We start from the raw sequence: 16,872 nt of genomic DNA, 5'->3' as shown, positions 1-16,872 counted from the left end.
CCTCCTGCCTTTATGCTCATATTCTACTAATTTTCAACTCTTGGCTCACATGCTATTTCTTCCCTGAAGCTTTTTCAGAATCCTCTTAGGTAGAATTAAATATCCTTCCTTTGAATACTCACAAATCTTATAAGTACTATAACACTTCTATGACACTTAGATTCTTTACACAATTCCCTGCTTTCTACTAACTAAAGCAATATTTGGGACGGTGCCTGTGGCTCAAGGAGTAGGGCGCCGGTTCCATATGCCGGAGGTGGCAGGTTCAAACCTAGCCCCAGCCAAAAACCACAAAAAAAAAAAAAAAAAAACAAGAAAACCTGGGCTTAAGCCATCTTTCTGCCTTGGCCTCCCAAAGTGCTGGAATTAAAGCAATATTTGTATCCTATAGCCTGGCATAGTGCCTGATACATTCTGCTTAATAGATGGTAAATGAATGAATAAATGAATAAACTGGCATACGATCCAAGAAACTTTAAGTGAATTTGTGCCACAAGCTGTCTAAGAGGTTGTTTCCCACCCCTATGGTATAGTTGATGATGCTGAGATCTTTGTTCAATCTCCTCTTCAATCCTAGATTTTTTTTTTTTTTTTTGAGACAGAGTCTTACTATGTCACTCTGGGTAGAGTGCTGTGGCATCACAGCTCACAGCAACCTCTAACTCTTGGGCTTAAGTGATTCTCTTGCCTCAGCCTCCCAAGTAGCTGGGATTACAGGCACCAGCCACAATGCCTGGGTATTTTTTGGTTGCAGTTGTTTAGCTGGCCTGGGCCAGGTTTGAACCCACCACCCTTGGTATATGTGGCTGGCGCCATAACCACTGTGCTACGGGTGCCAAGCCGATCCTAGATGTCTTGATTCATGCTCAAATTCTGTCTGGTTATGTCTTTATGGTCCCTAGCATCCATTTCTCCCTCAGTATCCTCAACCTCATATTGGCCTGAGCTGTACCTGCCTATGGTGTTTGAACTCTCAGGCCTCCCTAGCCCTGCACTCCTTCCCCCCCATTCCACCTTCCCTAGACCTGTAGCATCTGACTCCTTCAGTGTCCCCACACATAAACAACCCCTCCTCCAACTTCATCCTGTTGATACTGGTCCAGCTGCTCCTGTTGGTCCATGCTGGTGACGAGGTCCACCAATAGCTGGAGACCTTGCATCCAGATCTGGGCCTCCTTAACACTATTGGCTACCAGGTCCAAGTTGGAGCGGCGGCCATGGAAGACAACGGTGAAGCCCTGGTCTAGGGGGAACTCTTCTGCCAGGCTGCGCAGCAACTCAGATTCATGGCCTTTACGTACTGTCTCCACATCAGAGATTGAGACTGCCGGGAAAGAAGCAGGTGGAAGCACTAAGGAAAGGAGTCCAACAAATTATAGGAATTATAATTATGGTCAAGGACTAGCATCACCTTTTCCATGAAGCCACAGAAAAAAGGAACCCCAGCTTCTGCAGGCTGAATCACAAAAACCCCAGCTTCTGCAGGAGGGGTTGTATGTGTGTGGGGACACAGACTTCTGAGATTCATGAGTTCATACAAGTCATTGGTGTCTGCATAGGCAGCATGGTGAGACCTGGATTCCAGCCACCAGCTGGCAGTGTGACACAAATCAAAATGACTTAGTCTTCAGTATCCTCATCTTAAATAATGGATAGTTACTTCCATGGCAAGTCACAAGAGGACCGTTGGGGATGACAAATGGAAATATATTTGAAGTGTGGAAGCAGTTACAACAAAACATTACATGTTCAAGTTCAGTCCTCACATTTTAGTTTTTTTTTGAAACAAAGTCCCACCCTATGCCCTGAGCAGAGTACAATGATGGCATAGTTCACTGCAGCCTCAGACTCAGGCTGTGGGCATCCTGCTGGGATTACAGGCGCTTCCTGCAGTGCCTGGCTAGGTTTTTCTTTTTTTTCTTTTTTTTAATTTGAGACAGAGTCTCACTATGTCACCTAGATAGAGTGCCATGGTGTCACAACTCACAGCAACCTCAAACACTTGGGCTTAAGTAATTCTCTTGCTTCAGCCTCCCAAATATCTGGGACTACAGGTGACCACCATAATGCCCAGCTATTTTTCTGTTGCAGTTGTCATTGTTGCTTAGCTGGCCAGGGCTGGGTTGGAACCCACCAGCCTCAGTGCATGCCGAGCCTACTGGGCAGATTTAATCTCCACACATTACAAATGAGGAAATTGAAGCTGAATTTAATTACTTACCTTGTATGTTGCCACTCAACTAGAAACTGGCACAGCATGGCTTTAATTCAGCCAGGTTGATGCCTGAGATCATGACATAATGATAATAATAATAAGATATAAATTTAGATTTATTGAGACTTACTATATGCCAGGACTCTTACGAGCCCCATATAAGCAATAAGTAATTTAATCCTTATAACATCTTACAAGGCAAGCACTGTTATGATCTTTTACAGGCTCAGATATAGCCACAGTGGGACAGTACAAGGGCACTATTGCAGGACCCTGGTCCCTCCCCTGCCCTCAGTCTGCTGGGCTCCTCAGACCCTATCCTCCCACGTGTCCATCCACCTGTAGCTATCAAGGTCACTCACAGGTGGGCTTGGCCTTGCCCCTGGCCTGCCGTTCATGCCAGACTGTCATGCCGTCGTTCTGAAGTCTGAAGTATCTTAGCTTCTTCCAGGTTTTGGACCTCACCTTGCGCATCAGCATGCCTTCCTGCATCAGCAGCAGGTTCCCATCAGTGGTCAGCCCTGAGCCAGGAAAAGCAGGTGCTAGATAGCCATCAGGGAGGGTAGAGGACCCAGGAGAAGCTCTGGAATAGGAGCTGTTGCCCAAGAACTCTTCCCCTGCAGGGGTACTCACGGTCTTGCAGCTGGGATGCCATTACCCACTGTTCCACCAGTTGGTGACAGAGTCACCTGAAGGAGCAAGGAGGAACAAAGAGCTTTGAGTGAATCTTGAAGACTGAGGGAAGAAGAAAAGGAAACTAGTATTTCCTGAGTGTACACTATGTGTCAGGCACTTCATCTACATAATCTGTAGCTATTTTTACCTTTTTTTTTTAGAGACAGAGTCTCACTTTGTTGCCCTCAGTTGAATGCTGTGGCGTCACAGCTCACAGCAACCTCCAGCTCTTGGGCTTAAGCGATTCTCTTGCCTCAGCCTCCTGAGTAGCTGGGACTACAGGTGCCTGCTACAACACCTGGCTATTTTTTTGTTGCAGTTAGGCAGGGGCCGGGTCTGAACCCTCCACCCTCGGTATATGGGGCCAGCGCCCTACTCCCTGAGCCACAGACGCCGCCCAGCTATTTTTACTTTTAATTTTGGTTTGGTGATTCTGAGGCTTAGATAGACTAAGGAACCTGCCTCAAATCACGTAGGATCTGAATTTAAACCCAGATATATCTGATCCTAGAGCCTCTGTTGTTTCCCATGGCTATCTCCAGAGAGCCCTAAACCCAGGCATCTGCTAAACACCCACTTCCGACCAAATACCCCATGCCATAACCTCGTGCCACTCTTTGTTTACTCCCAGCCTCTCATTGTTAGGAGCCATCGTCTTACTGGCCCCTTTCAGAACCTGGAATCTCTCCACACCCTACCCTTCTCTTTTCTAGGTGGAATCATCCCAGCTTCCCTATTCCGGGAACCTTTGCCATGCTCTCATGTAGATTGTCCATCTCCTGAAGGGCTAGAGCAAAGTGTTTCTTTTGTTTCTCCTATTAAACTTAGTTGTTTTCTACTTTAACATAGTATAAAACATATATATATATATATATATATATTTTTTTTTTTTTTTTTTGTAGAGACAGAGTCTCACTGTACTGCCCTCAGGTAGAATGCCATGATGACAAAGGGCTCACAGCAACCTCCAACTCTTGGGCTTAAGCGATTCTCTTGCCTCAGCCTCCCGAGCAGCTGGACTACAGGCGCCCACCACAATGCCCGGCTATTTTTTTGTTGCGGTTTGGCCGGAGCTGGGTTTGAACCCGCCACCCTCGGCATATGGGGCCGGCACCCTACTCACTGAGCCACAGGCGCTGCCCATATAAAACATATTTTATATTGGGTGGCACCTCTGGTTCAGTGAGTAGGGTGCCAGCCCTATATACCAAGGGTGGCAGGTTTAAACCCGGCCCTAGCCAAACTGAACAAAAAAATAGCCGGGTGTTGTGGCGGGCGCCTGTAGTCCCAGCTACTCAGGAGGCTGAGGCAAGAGAATCGCCTAAGCCCAGGAATTGGAGGTTGCTGTGAGCTGTGACGCCACGGCACTCTACCAAGGGTGACAAAGGGAGACTCTGTCTCTAAAAAAAAAAAAAAATTTGTATTCTTTTTCATAGCAGTTATTCTCACAGTATTAACTGACCAAATAAGTTACATAAATCTCATTTTCAAATGTTCTCTACCTAGGAAAAAGAGGGTACCTCCTTTAAGACATATGCTGTCTAATTTAGGACTTAGTTAAGTTGTCCTAATAGCTAACAACAAACTTCCCTTGAAAAGAACTGTAAGATTTGATATGTGGATACAGTGATTCTATCTCTGCCCCTATAGATGTATTTTAATTCTTGACCTGGTCAAACTGACAAAACTCATGAAACATAAAGCTCTGTGCTATATACACATATATGCCCAATAGAACTTCCACAAGTCGACCATCCAAGGGACTGTAAAAACTGGTCAACATACAGAGATGGTCAACATAAGGAACTAGGCCTCCTGTACTGATACATACATGTGGTGCATGTCTGGTCTATAAAAATTAGGTTGCCGGTTTTGGTGGCTCATGCCTGTAATCCTAGCACTCTGGGAGGCTGAGGCAGGTAGATTATCAGAGCTCTCACAATACCAGGTATTGTGGTGGGCACATGTAGTCCCAGCTACTCTGGAGGCTGAGGCAAGAGGATTGCCTGAACCCAAGAGTTTGAGGTTGCTGTGAGCTCAACCATGGCACTCTACTGAGGGTGACAAAGTGAGGCCATGTCTCAAAAAAAAAAAAAAAAAAAAGAAAAGAAAAGAAAAGAAAAGAAAATCAGGTCACTTAAGGAGGTGGTCAATGAAGAGAGATGGTCAACAATGGAAATTCTACTCTGTGTGTGTGTATATATATTGTGTGTGTGTTTATATGTACATATATATATTTTTTAAACAGGGTCTCTCTGTCACCCAGGTTGGAGTGCAGTGGTGTGATCACGGCTCACTGCAACCTCCAGCTGCTAAGCTCATGTGATCCTCCTGGTTCAGCCTCCCAAATAGCTAGGACTACAGGTACACACCACAACACTTGGCTGATTTTTTTTTTTTTCTTTTGTAATGACAGTTTCCCTGTTGCCTAGGTTGATCTTGAACTCCTGTCCTGAAGAATCCTCCCACCTCTGCCTCCCAAAAGGCTGGGATTATTGGCATAAGCCACCACAACTGGCCAAGCTCTGTTCTTTTGCATAAGCAAAGAACCTACACTTGAATAGAAATAAGTTGTGTTTTTTAATTTAAAAGTTTAAAATTGGGGGGGCGGTGCCTGTGGCTCAGTGACTGGGGCGCTGGCCCCATATACTGAGGGTGGCAGGTTTGAACCGGCCCCAGCCAAACTGCAACGAAAAAAATGGCTGGGCATTGTGGCAGGTGCCTGTGGTCCCAGCTACTTGGGAGGCTGAGGCAGGAGAGTTGCCTAGGCCCAGGAGCTGGAGATTGCTGTGAGCAGTGACGCCGTGGCACTCTACCAAGGGCAACAAAGTGAGACTCTGTGTCTAAAAAAATAAAAATAAATAAATAAAAGTTTAAAATTTTGACAGTAGTGAACACCTGAAACAATTTTAAAAATCCATAAAGTGATCATTCAGTTAGTGTTCCATTAATAAATCAGGCAGTTCAACTCCCTATATTTTATAGATAAAAAACCAAGCCAGGCGTTGTGGCGAGCACCTGTAGTCCCAGCTATTCAGGAGGCTGAGGCAAGAGAATCTCCTAAACTCAGGAGTTGGAGGTTGCTGTGAGCTGTGTGACGCCACAGCACTCTACCAAGGGTGATAAAGTGAGACGGACAAAAACAAAAAACCAAAAAACCCCCAAAAGTCCAGAAATATGATATGACTTGTCTGAGGTCACACGGTCCTATCTCTCTTTGGAAGGAAGAGCCTGTAAAGTTGCCCAAGACAGACTGAGTCTTCAAGGAGAATGTGCAGGTCAGTGAAAATACATCTTCCCTGAATGCAGGACCCCAGAGAAGGCTTTCTAAAGGAGTAGCAGAATGCAGGTATAACCAGAACGACAATGGAAGGTTGGGAAGCAGTCTCTCAACAGAAAAACAGTTCCAGGAAGAAAAGAATATTTATGCATGAGAGACACAAGAAACCTCTGGATGGAGAAAGGGATCTAAAGTGCTTCCTGAGAGACAGAACAGCATCTTATGAAGCTTTCAGAAGCTTTATGAAGACTGATGTAGAAAGTAACAGGTGTCTCTTTAATTTCTTTTTCTTTTCTTTTCTTTTTGAGACAGAGGCTCACTATGTTGTCCTCAGTAGAGTGCTGTGGCATCACAGCTCACAGCAACCTCAAACTCTTGGGCTTAAGTGATTCTCTTGCCTCAGCCTCCTAAACAGCTGGGACTACAGGCTCCCCCCACAACACCCAGCTATTTTTTGTTGCAGTTGTCATTGTTATTTAGCTGGCCTGGGCCGGATTTGAACCCTGCAGCTTTAGGCTAGTTAGCTGGCTCCGCACTGTGCTACGGGCGCTGAGCCCTCTCTTAAATTTCTTAACTCCTCAGTCTTATGGGGGAGTGAGGTTGGCTTGGGGTTGAAATCTAATCTTCCTTGCCAACACCCTGTCTTATCTCCTTTCTGAACTTTAGCTCCTATCTCTGGGGCATAGGGACTCTGGGTTAGGGTGAGCTTTGGGGCTGCAAGAAGATGGAATTATTTCCCTGATTTCTGTGTTCAAGAGTCTCACAAAGATGTCCCAAAGCACTGGGCCTCAGAACAGAGCCCAAGTGCCTGAACACCCTATTTTGGAGACTCTCTCCTATCAAACCAGTCTTAGAAAATTATTTTTTTAGCCTTTGTACAAGTCTTTCAGCTCCAGGGCTTGACCTTGTCCTTCTAATTCTGCTCCCATTCATGAATCACTATTCAAATCTGTACGTAGGTGATATGTGGCCCATAAGAGTACCAGTTTCAACTCAGGGAGCCACAGAATATCAGAGCAGGACTTCATTTTAGAGGAAAGAAACCTGAAGACTAGAAAGATTAGGTGAACCGCCAAAGTCATTTACTGAGTAACAGAACTGGAACTAGAACTAGAACCCAGGTATCCATACAACCAGCGTAGGGATTTTTTTTGGTAGAGACAGTCTCACTGTACCGCCCTTGGGTAGAGTGCCGTGGCGTCACACGGCTCACAGCAACCTCCAACTCTCGGGTTTACGCGATTCTCTTGCCTCAGCCTCCTGAGCAGCTGGGACTACAGGCGCCCACCACAACGCCCGGCTATTTTTTTGTTGCAGTTTGGCCGGGACTGGTTTGAACCTGCCACCCTCGGCATCGGCATATGGGGCAGGCGCCCTACTCACTGAGCCACAGGCGCCGCCCAGGATTTTTTTTTTTTTTTCCAGATTTTGGCCGGGGCCGGGTTTGAACCTGCCACTTCCAGTAAATGGGGCCAGTGCTCTACTCTTTTGAGCCACAAGCACCACCCCAGCTTAGGGATCTTTTTTTTTTTTTTTGTAGAGACAGAGTTTCACTTTATTGCCCTTGGTAGAGTGCCGTGGTGTCACACAGCTCACAGCAACCTCCAACTCCTGGGCTTAGGCAATTCTCCTGCCTCAGCCTCCCAAGTAGCTGGGACTACAGGCGCCCGCCACAACGCCCGGCTATTTTTTTTGTTGCAGTTTGGCAGGGGCTGGGCTTGAACCCGCCACCCTCGGTATGTGGGGCCGGCGCCCTGCTCACTGAGCCACAGGTGCCGCCCTTAGGGATCTTAACAGAACTTAGAGTCTTCTATAAGGCAAGGAATAGGAAATCAGCAAAGGACATTGACATTTTATCCCACTTCTCCATTATTTTTGTTCCCTACCTATTCCACTGAGTAGCCTTTCTTCTCTTTTTTTTTTTTTTTTGAGACAGAGTCTCAAGCTGTCGCCCTCAGTAGAGTGCCATGGCGTCACAGCTCACAGCAACCTCAAATTCCCAGTCTCAAGAAATTCTCCTGCCTCAGCCTCCCAAATAGCTGGGACCACAGGCACCAACCACAATGCCTGGCCATCTTTTGATTGCAGTTGTCATTGATGTTTAGCAGCCCTGGGCCAGGCTTGGGCTTGAACCCTCCAGCCTCGGTGTATGTGGCTGGTGCCCTACCCACTGAGCTATGAGCACCGAGCCAATTTTTTCTTTTCTTTCCTTCCCTTAACCTATGCCTGACTCAGTCCTTTTCTTTTTTCCCCAGGTTACTCTTCTCTCTCTTGATTCTCTTTCTCTGTTTTCCTATTTTCTCACGTAAGTCAGCCTTTCCTCTTCTCATCCTTCCCCTCATCCTTTCTTTTTTTTTTTTTAAGATAGAATCTCACTATGTCGCCCTCGGTAGAGTGCCTGTGGCATCACAGCTCACAGCAACCTCCAACTCCTGGGCTTAAGCAATTCTCTTGCCTCAGCCTCCCAAGTAGCTGGGACTACAGGTGCCCGCCACAACGCCCGGATATTTTTTGGTTGTAGTTGTTATTGTTGTTTGGCAGGCCCAGGCTGGGTTTTAACCTGCCAACCCCGGTGTAGGTGGCTGGCGCCCTAGCTGCTGAGCTACAGGTGCTGAGCCCCCTCATCCTTTCTACCCATCATCTCTTCCTGTCAGTTCCCTCTTTTGTCTCCACTAATACCCAATATCTCTGATTCTCATCCCTTTTGAGGATTTTGAGATTGTGGTCTAGGAGGAGGACACATGGGTTGAGATACTTATTAGCGTGTCCCTCTGCAGTATCCTAGGAGATTGACCAAACAAACTGCCCAGAGAATGCGAGCTAGGATGTAGGTGTTCTAAGTCTTGGTGTTTCCTCTGGTGTCTGAGGTAGGCTGGGAAGAATGGTCACAGCTGTTACTGGTGTAGTAAGGAGAAAAGGAACAAAGGGTTTGGGAGTGGAGGGACTGGCAGGGGCACTGATGATGATGTCTGAGATTAAGAGAGCTTGGGTCTTAAGTATTAACTTCTAGACACATATATGAGATCTTCAAGGATATAGATAATTACTTCTTAATACAGGTGGGAAAATACGAAATCAGGTGGGAAGTAGCCCAGGGCTGCAGATTTCATCCTCAGTTTCCAAGTGGCTTCGTGTTACCTAGTGATGGACTTTGGCAGAGTCATCAGTAGCGCCAATGAGATTAGAGTGGGATTCATGATGTCTGAGGTCTCTCTGAGGAGCAGGAAGGAAGACAATCATTTTGTCTACGCCCTTGGTTTGGAGTAGTATTATGCCTAACCTGATTCATATAGAGAGAACAGAATGGCTCTGGTCCAGGTCATAGCCCTTAGAATGTTAGAGCTTGAAAGTTCTACCATCACACTATCCAGAGGTCCCCAACTACTACAGGAACCCCTGGAGAGTCTCTTAAAATGTGGATTCTTTTGCTCTACCCCAAATCTACCAGATCAGAATTGCTAAGAATGGGTCTCAAGAATATATTTAACGGTTGGGCAGCACCTGTGGCTCAAAGGAGTAAGGCGCTGGCCCCATATGCTGGAGGTGGCGGGTTCAAGCCCGGCCCTGGCCAAAAACAAACAAACAAACAAACAAACAAAAAAGAATATATTTAACGGCTTGGTGCCCGTAGCGCAGTGGTTACGGCACCAGCCACATACACGGAGTCTGGCGGGTTCGAACCCGGCCCAGGCCAGCTAAACAATGACAACTGCAACAAAAAATAGCTGGGTGTTGTGGTGGGCACCTGTAGTCCCAACTACTGGGGAGGCTGAGGCAAGAGAATTACTTCAGCCCAAGAGTTTGAGGTTGCCGTGAGCTGTGACACCATAGCACTCTACTGAGGGCAACATAGTAAGACTCTGTCTCAAAAAAAAAAAAGGAATATATTTAACAAGCACATCTGGGGCCGGGAGCAACGGCTGAAGCCTATAATCCTAGCACTCTGGGAGGCTGATGTGGATAGATCACCTGAGGTCAGGAGTTTCAGACCAGCCTATGCAAAAGCAAGACCCCGTCTCTACTAAAAAAAAAAGGAAAGAAAGAAAGAAAAACTAGCCATATGTTGTGGCAGGTGCCTGTAGTTCCAGCTACTGGGAAGGCTGAAGTAAGAGGATCTCTTGAGCTCAAGAATTTGAGGTTGCTGTGAGCTGTGACATCACAGAATTCTATCCAGGTGACAGAGTGAGACTCTATAAATAAATAAATAAAATAAGCACATCTGATATACATGCAAGTCTGGGAAACCCTGAACTCTCTCCTATCACACATCAGGAAGTTGTGGTTCAAAAGTCACTTTTGAAGGAGGGACTTTTCAAGTCTTCCTCTTACCTCAGCAGGAGGAGGACTAGAAACAAGTGTTGCTTCCAGCACAGTACCCTCTGACCTGTTGAGCAGGCAAAGAACAAGGCATAAAACTCAAACCCTCATTCTTTCTAAGGAAGTCGCATAGTCCTTTCCCTATTACCTAGGGTTTCTGACTTCCCGTGGGTCTTGGCTAACAGTTTGCAAGCCTCAATAATCTGTTACTAAATCTATGCCAAGCCTCCTTCCATCTCTTCCACTCTCCATTCCTCCCTTCCTCCCACTCTTCATTCTTCTCTTCCTTCCTTCTTCCTCTGTTTCTCTATTTCTCCCTCTCTCTCTGCCTCTCTACCTCCTCCTCCCTCTTCCCATCTACCTACCCACCTCTGTCTTCTCTCTGTCTCACATTTTCCAACAGGGGGAAAAATAAATCTATGCTAAAGCGTGGCTATTCTGATTCTTTCTCTTTCCTTATTGGGGGTGTGGCTCAACTCTGAGGTTGGCTAGGATCAGCACTGCTGATCTTGCATAGCTAAGAGGTTCTCGTATAAGGGGTAACTGATACAGGCAGGAGGGAAACTAAGAATCACAGAGGATAAGCTAGAGAGATCCAGGTCAGATCCCTATAGAGCTGTTGGGGTAGGTAAGAGCCCAGGGTGCAATTTAATCAGGGTGGACAAGTATCTGGAGGGCAGAATTAGGGTTTCAGGCAATACAGAGCTTGCAGCAGAGGCTAGCCGGAGCCTCCAGGCCCTTACCGTGGGCAGGATAGCAGAATCGTAGTCCTGTGTTTGTGAGCCTTGCCTTCTGAGCTCTGTGATGATGAGGAAGTTCAGCCTGGCTCCTTTTCTCCTTTGCTCCTCTTGCACTGCACTTGCTTGTTTCCTCTCCTCTTCTACTGCAGTTTGCAGCTATGACTGGCAGAGTTACAGCCAGAGGGAAGGAGTAGGGTGGATAGAGGTATGAGCTCTCTCCTTATTCCAGCCCATCCACCTCTTAAAGGCCCAGGACACTGGTCAATGAGAGGGAGTAGTGGGGGGTGGGGTGGGGAGAAAGGGAATAAGGGAACGGGAGTGGGGGGGTTGGGGGGGTGGAGCCTCGCTGCCGCATTGACCTTAATCCCACAGTAGCTCTCAAAGTGAAACCCAAGGACTGCATGAGCTTCAGTGCTCAGTGAATCCTGGCCTTTCATTCTGGTCTGTCTCTACATATAATCCAGCTGTCTTTGCCCTTATTTTATCTGGCGCCTTTCCATAGTGTTTATTTCCATCTGCCTGTTCCTGTGTTCTGCATCCTGCCTTGCAGGGCATTGTCTGGCTCTGTCACACAGAAAAGAGAGAAATAGGGGCGGCACCTGTGGCTCAAAGGGGTAGGGCGCCGGCCCCATATGCCGGAGGTGGCGGGTTCAAACCCAGCCCCAGCTAAAAACCGCAAAAAAAAAAAAAAAAAAAGAGAAATAGGATGGGAAAGGAGGAAGATGAGAAAGGGAAGGGAGTAGAAAAATAACCCTAGTGGCTAGAGGGGCAGCACTTGCTAAATATTGAAAGGATGCATGTATGAATGTGTGAAATAATTCATTCGTTGTTTTCTTTTTTTTTTTTTTTTTATAGAGACAGAGTCTCGCTTTATGGCCCTCGGTAGAGTGCCGTGGCCTCACACAGCTCACAGCAACCTCCAACTCCTGGGCTTACGCGATTCTTTTGCCTCACCCTCCCGAGTAGCTGGGACTACAGGCGCCCGCCACAACGCCCGGCTATTTTTTTGGTTGCAGTTTGGCCGGGGCCGGGTTTGAACCCGCCACCCTCGGTGTATGGGGCCGGCGCCCTACCGACTGAGCCACAGGCGCCACCCTCATTCGTTCTTTTTAAAAAATATCTATTCATGGGCGGCGCCTGTGGCTCAGTCGGTAAGGCGCCGGCCCCATATGCCGAGGGTGGTGGGTTCAAACCCAGCCCCGGCCAAACTGCAACAAAAAATAAAAATAGCCGGGCGTTGTGGCGGGCGCCTGTAGTCCCAGCTACTCGGGAGGCTGAGGCAAGAGAATCGCTTAAGCCCAGGAGTTGGAGGTTGCTGTGAGCTGTGTGAGGCCACAGCACTCTACCAAGGGCCATAAAGTGAGACTCTGTCTCTACAAAAAAAAAAAAAAAAAATCTATTCATTCCTTCTGAAAGCATTTGTTCTGCACATCCAGTGTGCCAGGACATATATGCATGTTTACGAAGGTGTGTGTAGAGATGAAGCATACCTATCATGTGTTAAGAATCGAGAGCAAAAAGAGGAACACAGGACTGGAAAGACACTCACTAGGAAAGGATGGTAATGAGTACCTTACAAGGGTGAATAGGCAGCTGAAACAGAAATCAACACTGCGAAACAGGTTCAAATTAGGAGAGGAATATGGGATTGGTTTTTAGTCTTGGGAGGGGGGCAGAATCTCACTCTGTTGTCCTTGGTAGAGTGCTCACAGCCACCTCAAACTCTTGGGCTCAAGAGATCCTCTTGCCTCTGCCTCCCAAGTAGTTGGGACTACAGACACCTGCCACAACACCCGGAAAATTTTTTTTTCTATTTTTAGTAGACAGGGTCTTACTGTTGGTCGGGCTGGTCTTGAACTCCTGAGCTCAAACAACCCACCTGCCTCAGCCTCCCAGAGAGTTAGGATTATAGGTGTGAGCCACAGTGGCTGGCTTTCTTATGACCCCACTCACAGTGAGAAACCGAGGCCCAGGGAAGTCTAGGCAATGTCTTGGACTTGTATGTATCAGTAGCAGAGACAACCAGCTCCTTACACACTCCCAAGCACTGTGACCTGGGATCTACTGTTGCTCTGCCTTGGGAAGAGTGTGGAGTATGACTCTTTCTGGACCAGTAGATGATAGTAGGCAGCTGAGGGCATGGGGCATAGCTCTGTATGTGGATTTCAGTGGGATCTTTTTCCAGCAAGGTGTATCTTAACCATAGGCACAGAGGGAACTAACTGTATGAAATGCTGTGACTTGAAGTATGCTGAGATCCAGCTGCCTGTCATGATCCCCCCCCTTTTCACCTGCCCAAGATTCTATAAATATCATTAGTAATTATTTATAGCTATACCCTTTTAGTCCCATTAAAATAAAATCCTCCCAAGCAATTACCATTAAAATTAGGATAGTGGTTACTCTGGGGAAGAGGAAGAAAGTGTGAATGATGGGCACACAGCTGGCCAAGTTCTCTTTCTAGTCCTGAGTGCTAACAAGGGTCTTAACTTTATAATTTGTTACTTTTTTTTTTTGAGAGAGTCTCATTATGTCGCCCTTACTAGAGTGCCGTGGCGTCACACCTCACAGCAACCTCAAACTCTTGGGCTTGCTTCAGCCTTCCAACTAGCTGGGACTACAGGTGCCCACCACAAAGTGGGGATATTATTGTTACTATTATTATTTTTTTTTTTGCAGTTTTAGGCTGGGGCTGGGTTTGAACCTGCCACCTCCGGCATATGGGGCCAGTGCCCTACTCCTTTGAGCCACAGGCGCCTCCGTATATTTTTTTATTACCTTTTTTTTTGGTTGCAGTTGTCATTGTTGTTTAGCTGACCAGTGCCAGGTTCGAACCTGCCAGCCTCAGTGCATGTGGCTGTGCGGTAACCACTGTGCTGTGGGCACCGAGTCAAGTTACATATTTTCTATAGGTAGTTTTCTTTCTTTCTTTTTTTTCTGAGACAGAGCCTCAAGCTTTTGCCCTGGGTAGAGTGCTGTGGTATCACAGCTCACAGCAACCTCCAACTCCTGGGCTTAAGCAATTCTCTTGCCTCAACCTCCCAAGTAGCTGAGACTTCAGGCTCCCGCCACAATGCCAGGACATTTTTTGGTTGTAGTTGTCATTGTTGTTTGGCAGGCCAGGGCTGGATTCAAACCCGCCAGCTCTGGTGTATGTGGCTGGCATCTTAGACGCTTGAGCTATAGGTGCCAAGCCTGTTGTCGATTATTAACATATCTAGAAACCTGATCAGGACAGCATCAGCAAAGGGACTTTCCCAGAACTATGACCAGGAAAGGCCTAGAAGCCGTAGATTGCAACGAAGCAGGCAGCTGGTAAAGAGAAAGACCTAAAGACAGTATTCTCACCCTATCACCCAGGCCTGCTTAGACCTTCCTCCTGACACCCAGGGCAGATGCCACTGCACCTAAACATCTCTGCTTCAGACATTCAGGCTGAAAAATTCAAGACCAGTTCCCCAACCCATCCAGCCAAACTAATCAAACGCCTGAAATAAACCCCATCTTCTACATTTTTTTAAAAAGATTTTTGCCTTTCGGGGCAGTGCCTGTGGCTCAGTGAGTAGGGCGCCGGCCCCATATGCCGAGGGTGGCAGGTTCGGACCCAGCCCCAGCCAAACTGCAACAGAAAAATAGCCAGGCGTTGTGGCGGGCGCCTGTAGTCCCAGCTGCTCGGGAGGCTGAGGCAAGAGAATCGCATAAGCCCAAGAGTTAGAGGTTGCTGTGAGCCGTGTGACGCCACAGCACTCTACCTGAGGGCAGTACAGTGAGACTCTGTCTCTACAAAAAAAAAAGATTTTTGCCTTTCATTTATTTTTTATTATTTTTTTGACAGTCTCAAGCTGTCACTCTGTTCAAAGTGCCGTGGTGTCATAGCAACCTCAAATTCTTGGGTTCAAGCAATCCTCCTCCTTCAGTTTTTCTGTTTTTAGTAGAGACAGGGGTCTCTCTTTTGCTTAGGCTGGTCTGGAACTCGTAAGCTCAGGCAATCCACTTGCCTTGGCCTCCCAGAGTGCTAGGATTACAGGTGTGAGCCACTGCGCCCGGTTTACATTTTAAATAGTTATGGACTTTCCAGGTCTTTTTCTTACCACTATGGTCAGAGAACATTCTTTTTTTGGAGACAGAGTCTCACTTTGTTGCCCTTGGTAGAGTGCCGTGGTGTCACAGCTCACAGAAACCGCAAACTCTTGGGCTTAAGTGATTCTCTTGCCTCAGCCTCCCAATTAGCTGGGACCACAGGCGCTCACCACAACACCTGGCTATTTTCTTGTTGCAGTTGCCATTGTTATTTAGGAGGCCTGGGCCGGGCTCGAACCCGTCAGCCTTGGTGTATGTGGCTGGAGCCCTACTCAATGAGCTACAGGCACTGAGCCAGAGAATATTCTTTTAAATTTTTATTTTTTAGACAGTGTCACTCTGTTGCCCTGGGTAGAGTGCCATGGCATCGTAGTTCACAGCAAACTCAAACTCTCTTGGAATCGAGGAATCCTTTTGCCTCAGCTTCCTGAGTAGTTTTGATTATGCCTGGCTAGTTTTTCTATTTTTAGTAGAGATGGGGTCTCACTCTTGCTCAGGGTGGTCTCCAACTCCTGAGCGCAAGCAATCCATCCATGCCTGGCCTCTTAATTTCTTTGAGGCTTGCTGGATGATCCACCTGTGATCAATTCTGGGAAATGCTTCAAGTTCATTTAAAAAGAATATACACAGTTATGAGTGTAGTGTCCTATATAAGTCAATTAATCTAGGTTCACTAATTGTGTTATTCAAATTTTGTTATATTTGCTGTTAAAATAAACATATTAAAACGTTTCCAAAAATTAAATCCCATAATGTATCAGGAAAGAAATTTCATTTTACGGTTTCCTATCCCAAACTCTTTGCTTGGGTTTTTGATAGAAACAACTTTGTACATCACCTTTTTCCTAGCAGGAATAGTGAGCAGGGGAATCGGATGTAAAGAAGGAGAGCTCTTAAGGCCTTAATTAATGCCTCTCCTTGCCCTGTCCCACCACTAAAACAATCATAAACCCTCTAAAGCCACTGAAGAAACACCTGGGAAAAAAAGAAAAAAGAAAAAACAGCTGGAAGCAGGGGTTGGCTGGGTCCCACTGACAGCCAGGCATGGTAACAACTCTTTTTTAATTTTTTTTTTTTTAGAGACTGAATTCTATTATTTTGCTCTTGGTAGAGTGCCGTAGTGTCACAGCTCACAGCAACTTCCAACTCTTGGGCTTAAGTGATTCTCTTGCCTCAGACTACAACACCTGGCTGTTTTTGTTGTGTAGTTGTCAGTGTTGTTTTAGCAGGCTCAGGCCGGGTTCAAACTTGCTAGCCCCGGTGTATGTGGCTGGCACCCTAACCTGAGCTATGGGCACTGAGCTGAAACAACTCTTTTTTTTTTTTTTTGGTTTTTTGGCGGGGGCTGGGTTTGAACCCACCACCTCCGGCATATGGGACCGGCGCCCTACTCCTTGAGCCACAGGCGCCGACCCTTTTTTTTTTTTTTTTTGTAGAGACAGAGTCTTACACTTTATTGCCCTTGGTAGAGTGCTGTGCATCACAGTTCACAGCAACCTCCAGCTCCTGGGCTTAGGTGATTCTCTTGCCTCCGCCTCCCCAGTAGCTGGGACTGGCTATTTTTT

General features: G+C 46.8%; 1 protein-coding gene across 5 annotated transcripts in view; it reads right to left on the bottom strand.

The window, feature by feature from the left end:
• The window catches only part of PLCD4 (phospholipase C delta 4), a 79,900-nt gene extending 68,383 nt beyond the window's left edge, over window positions 1-11,517 (bottom strand). For 3 of the 5 annotated variants that reach the window (XR_008381301.1, XR_008381302.1, XM_053597985.1), the window contains exons 1-5: window positions 11,231-11,511; window positions 10,500-10,554; window positions 2,849-2,904; window positions 2,578-2,736; window positions 1,096-1,324 (exon numbers count right to left, since the gene is read on the bottom strand). Coding sequence is in view for 3 of the 5 variants with exons in the window: in XM_053597985.1 (XP_053453960.1) it covers window positions 1,096-1,324; window positions 2,578-2,736; window positions 2,849-2,870 (410 nt within the window). In the remaining 2 variants the exon portion in view is untranslated. Of the gene's footprint in view, window positions 1-1,095; window positions 1,325-2,577; window positions 2,737-2,848; window positions 2,951-10,499; window positions 10,555-11,230 lie in introns of all 5 variants that reach the window. The other 2 variants (XM_053597987.1, XM_053597986.1) reach the window with 2 other exon arrangements.
• Window positions 11,518-16,872: the final 5,355 nt, after the last annotated feature.

The sequence above is a fragment of the Nycticebus coucang genome, chromosome 7 (genome assembly GCF_027406575.1).
Source record: "Nycticebus coucang isolate mNycCou1 chromosome 7, mNycCou1.pri, whole genome shotgun sequence".
Lineage (NCBI taxonomy): Eukaryota > Metazoa > Chordata > Mammalia > Primates > Lorisidae > Nycticebus > Nycticebus coucang.
This window is presented reverse-complemented; position numbering and strand designations above follow the sequence as displayed.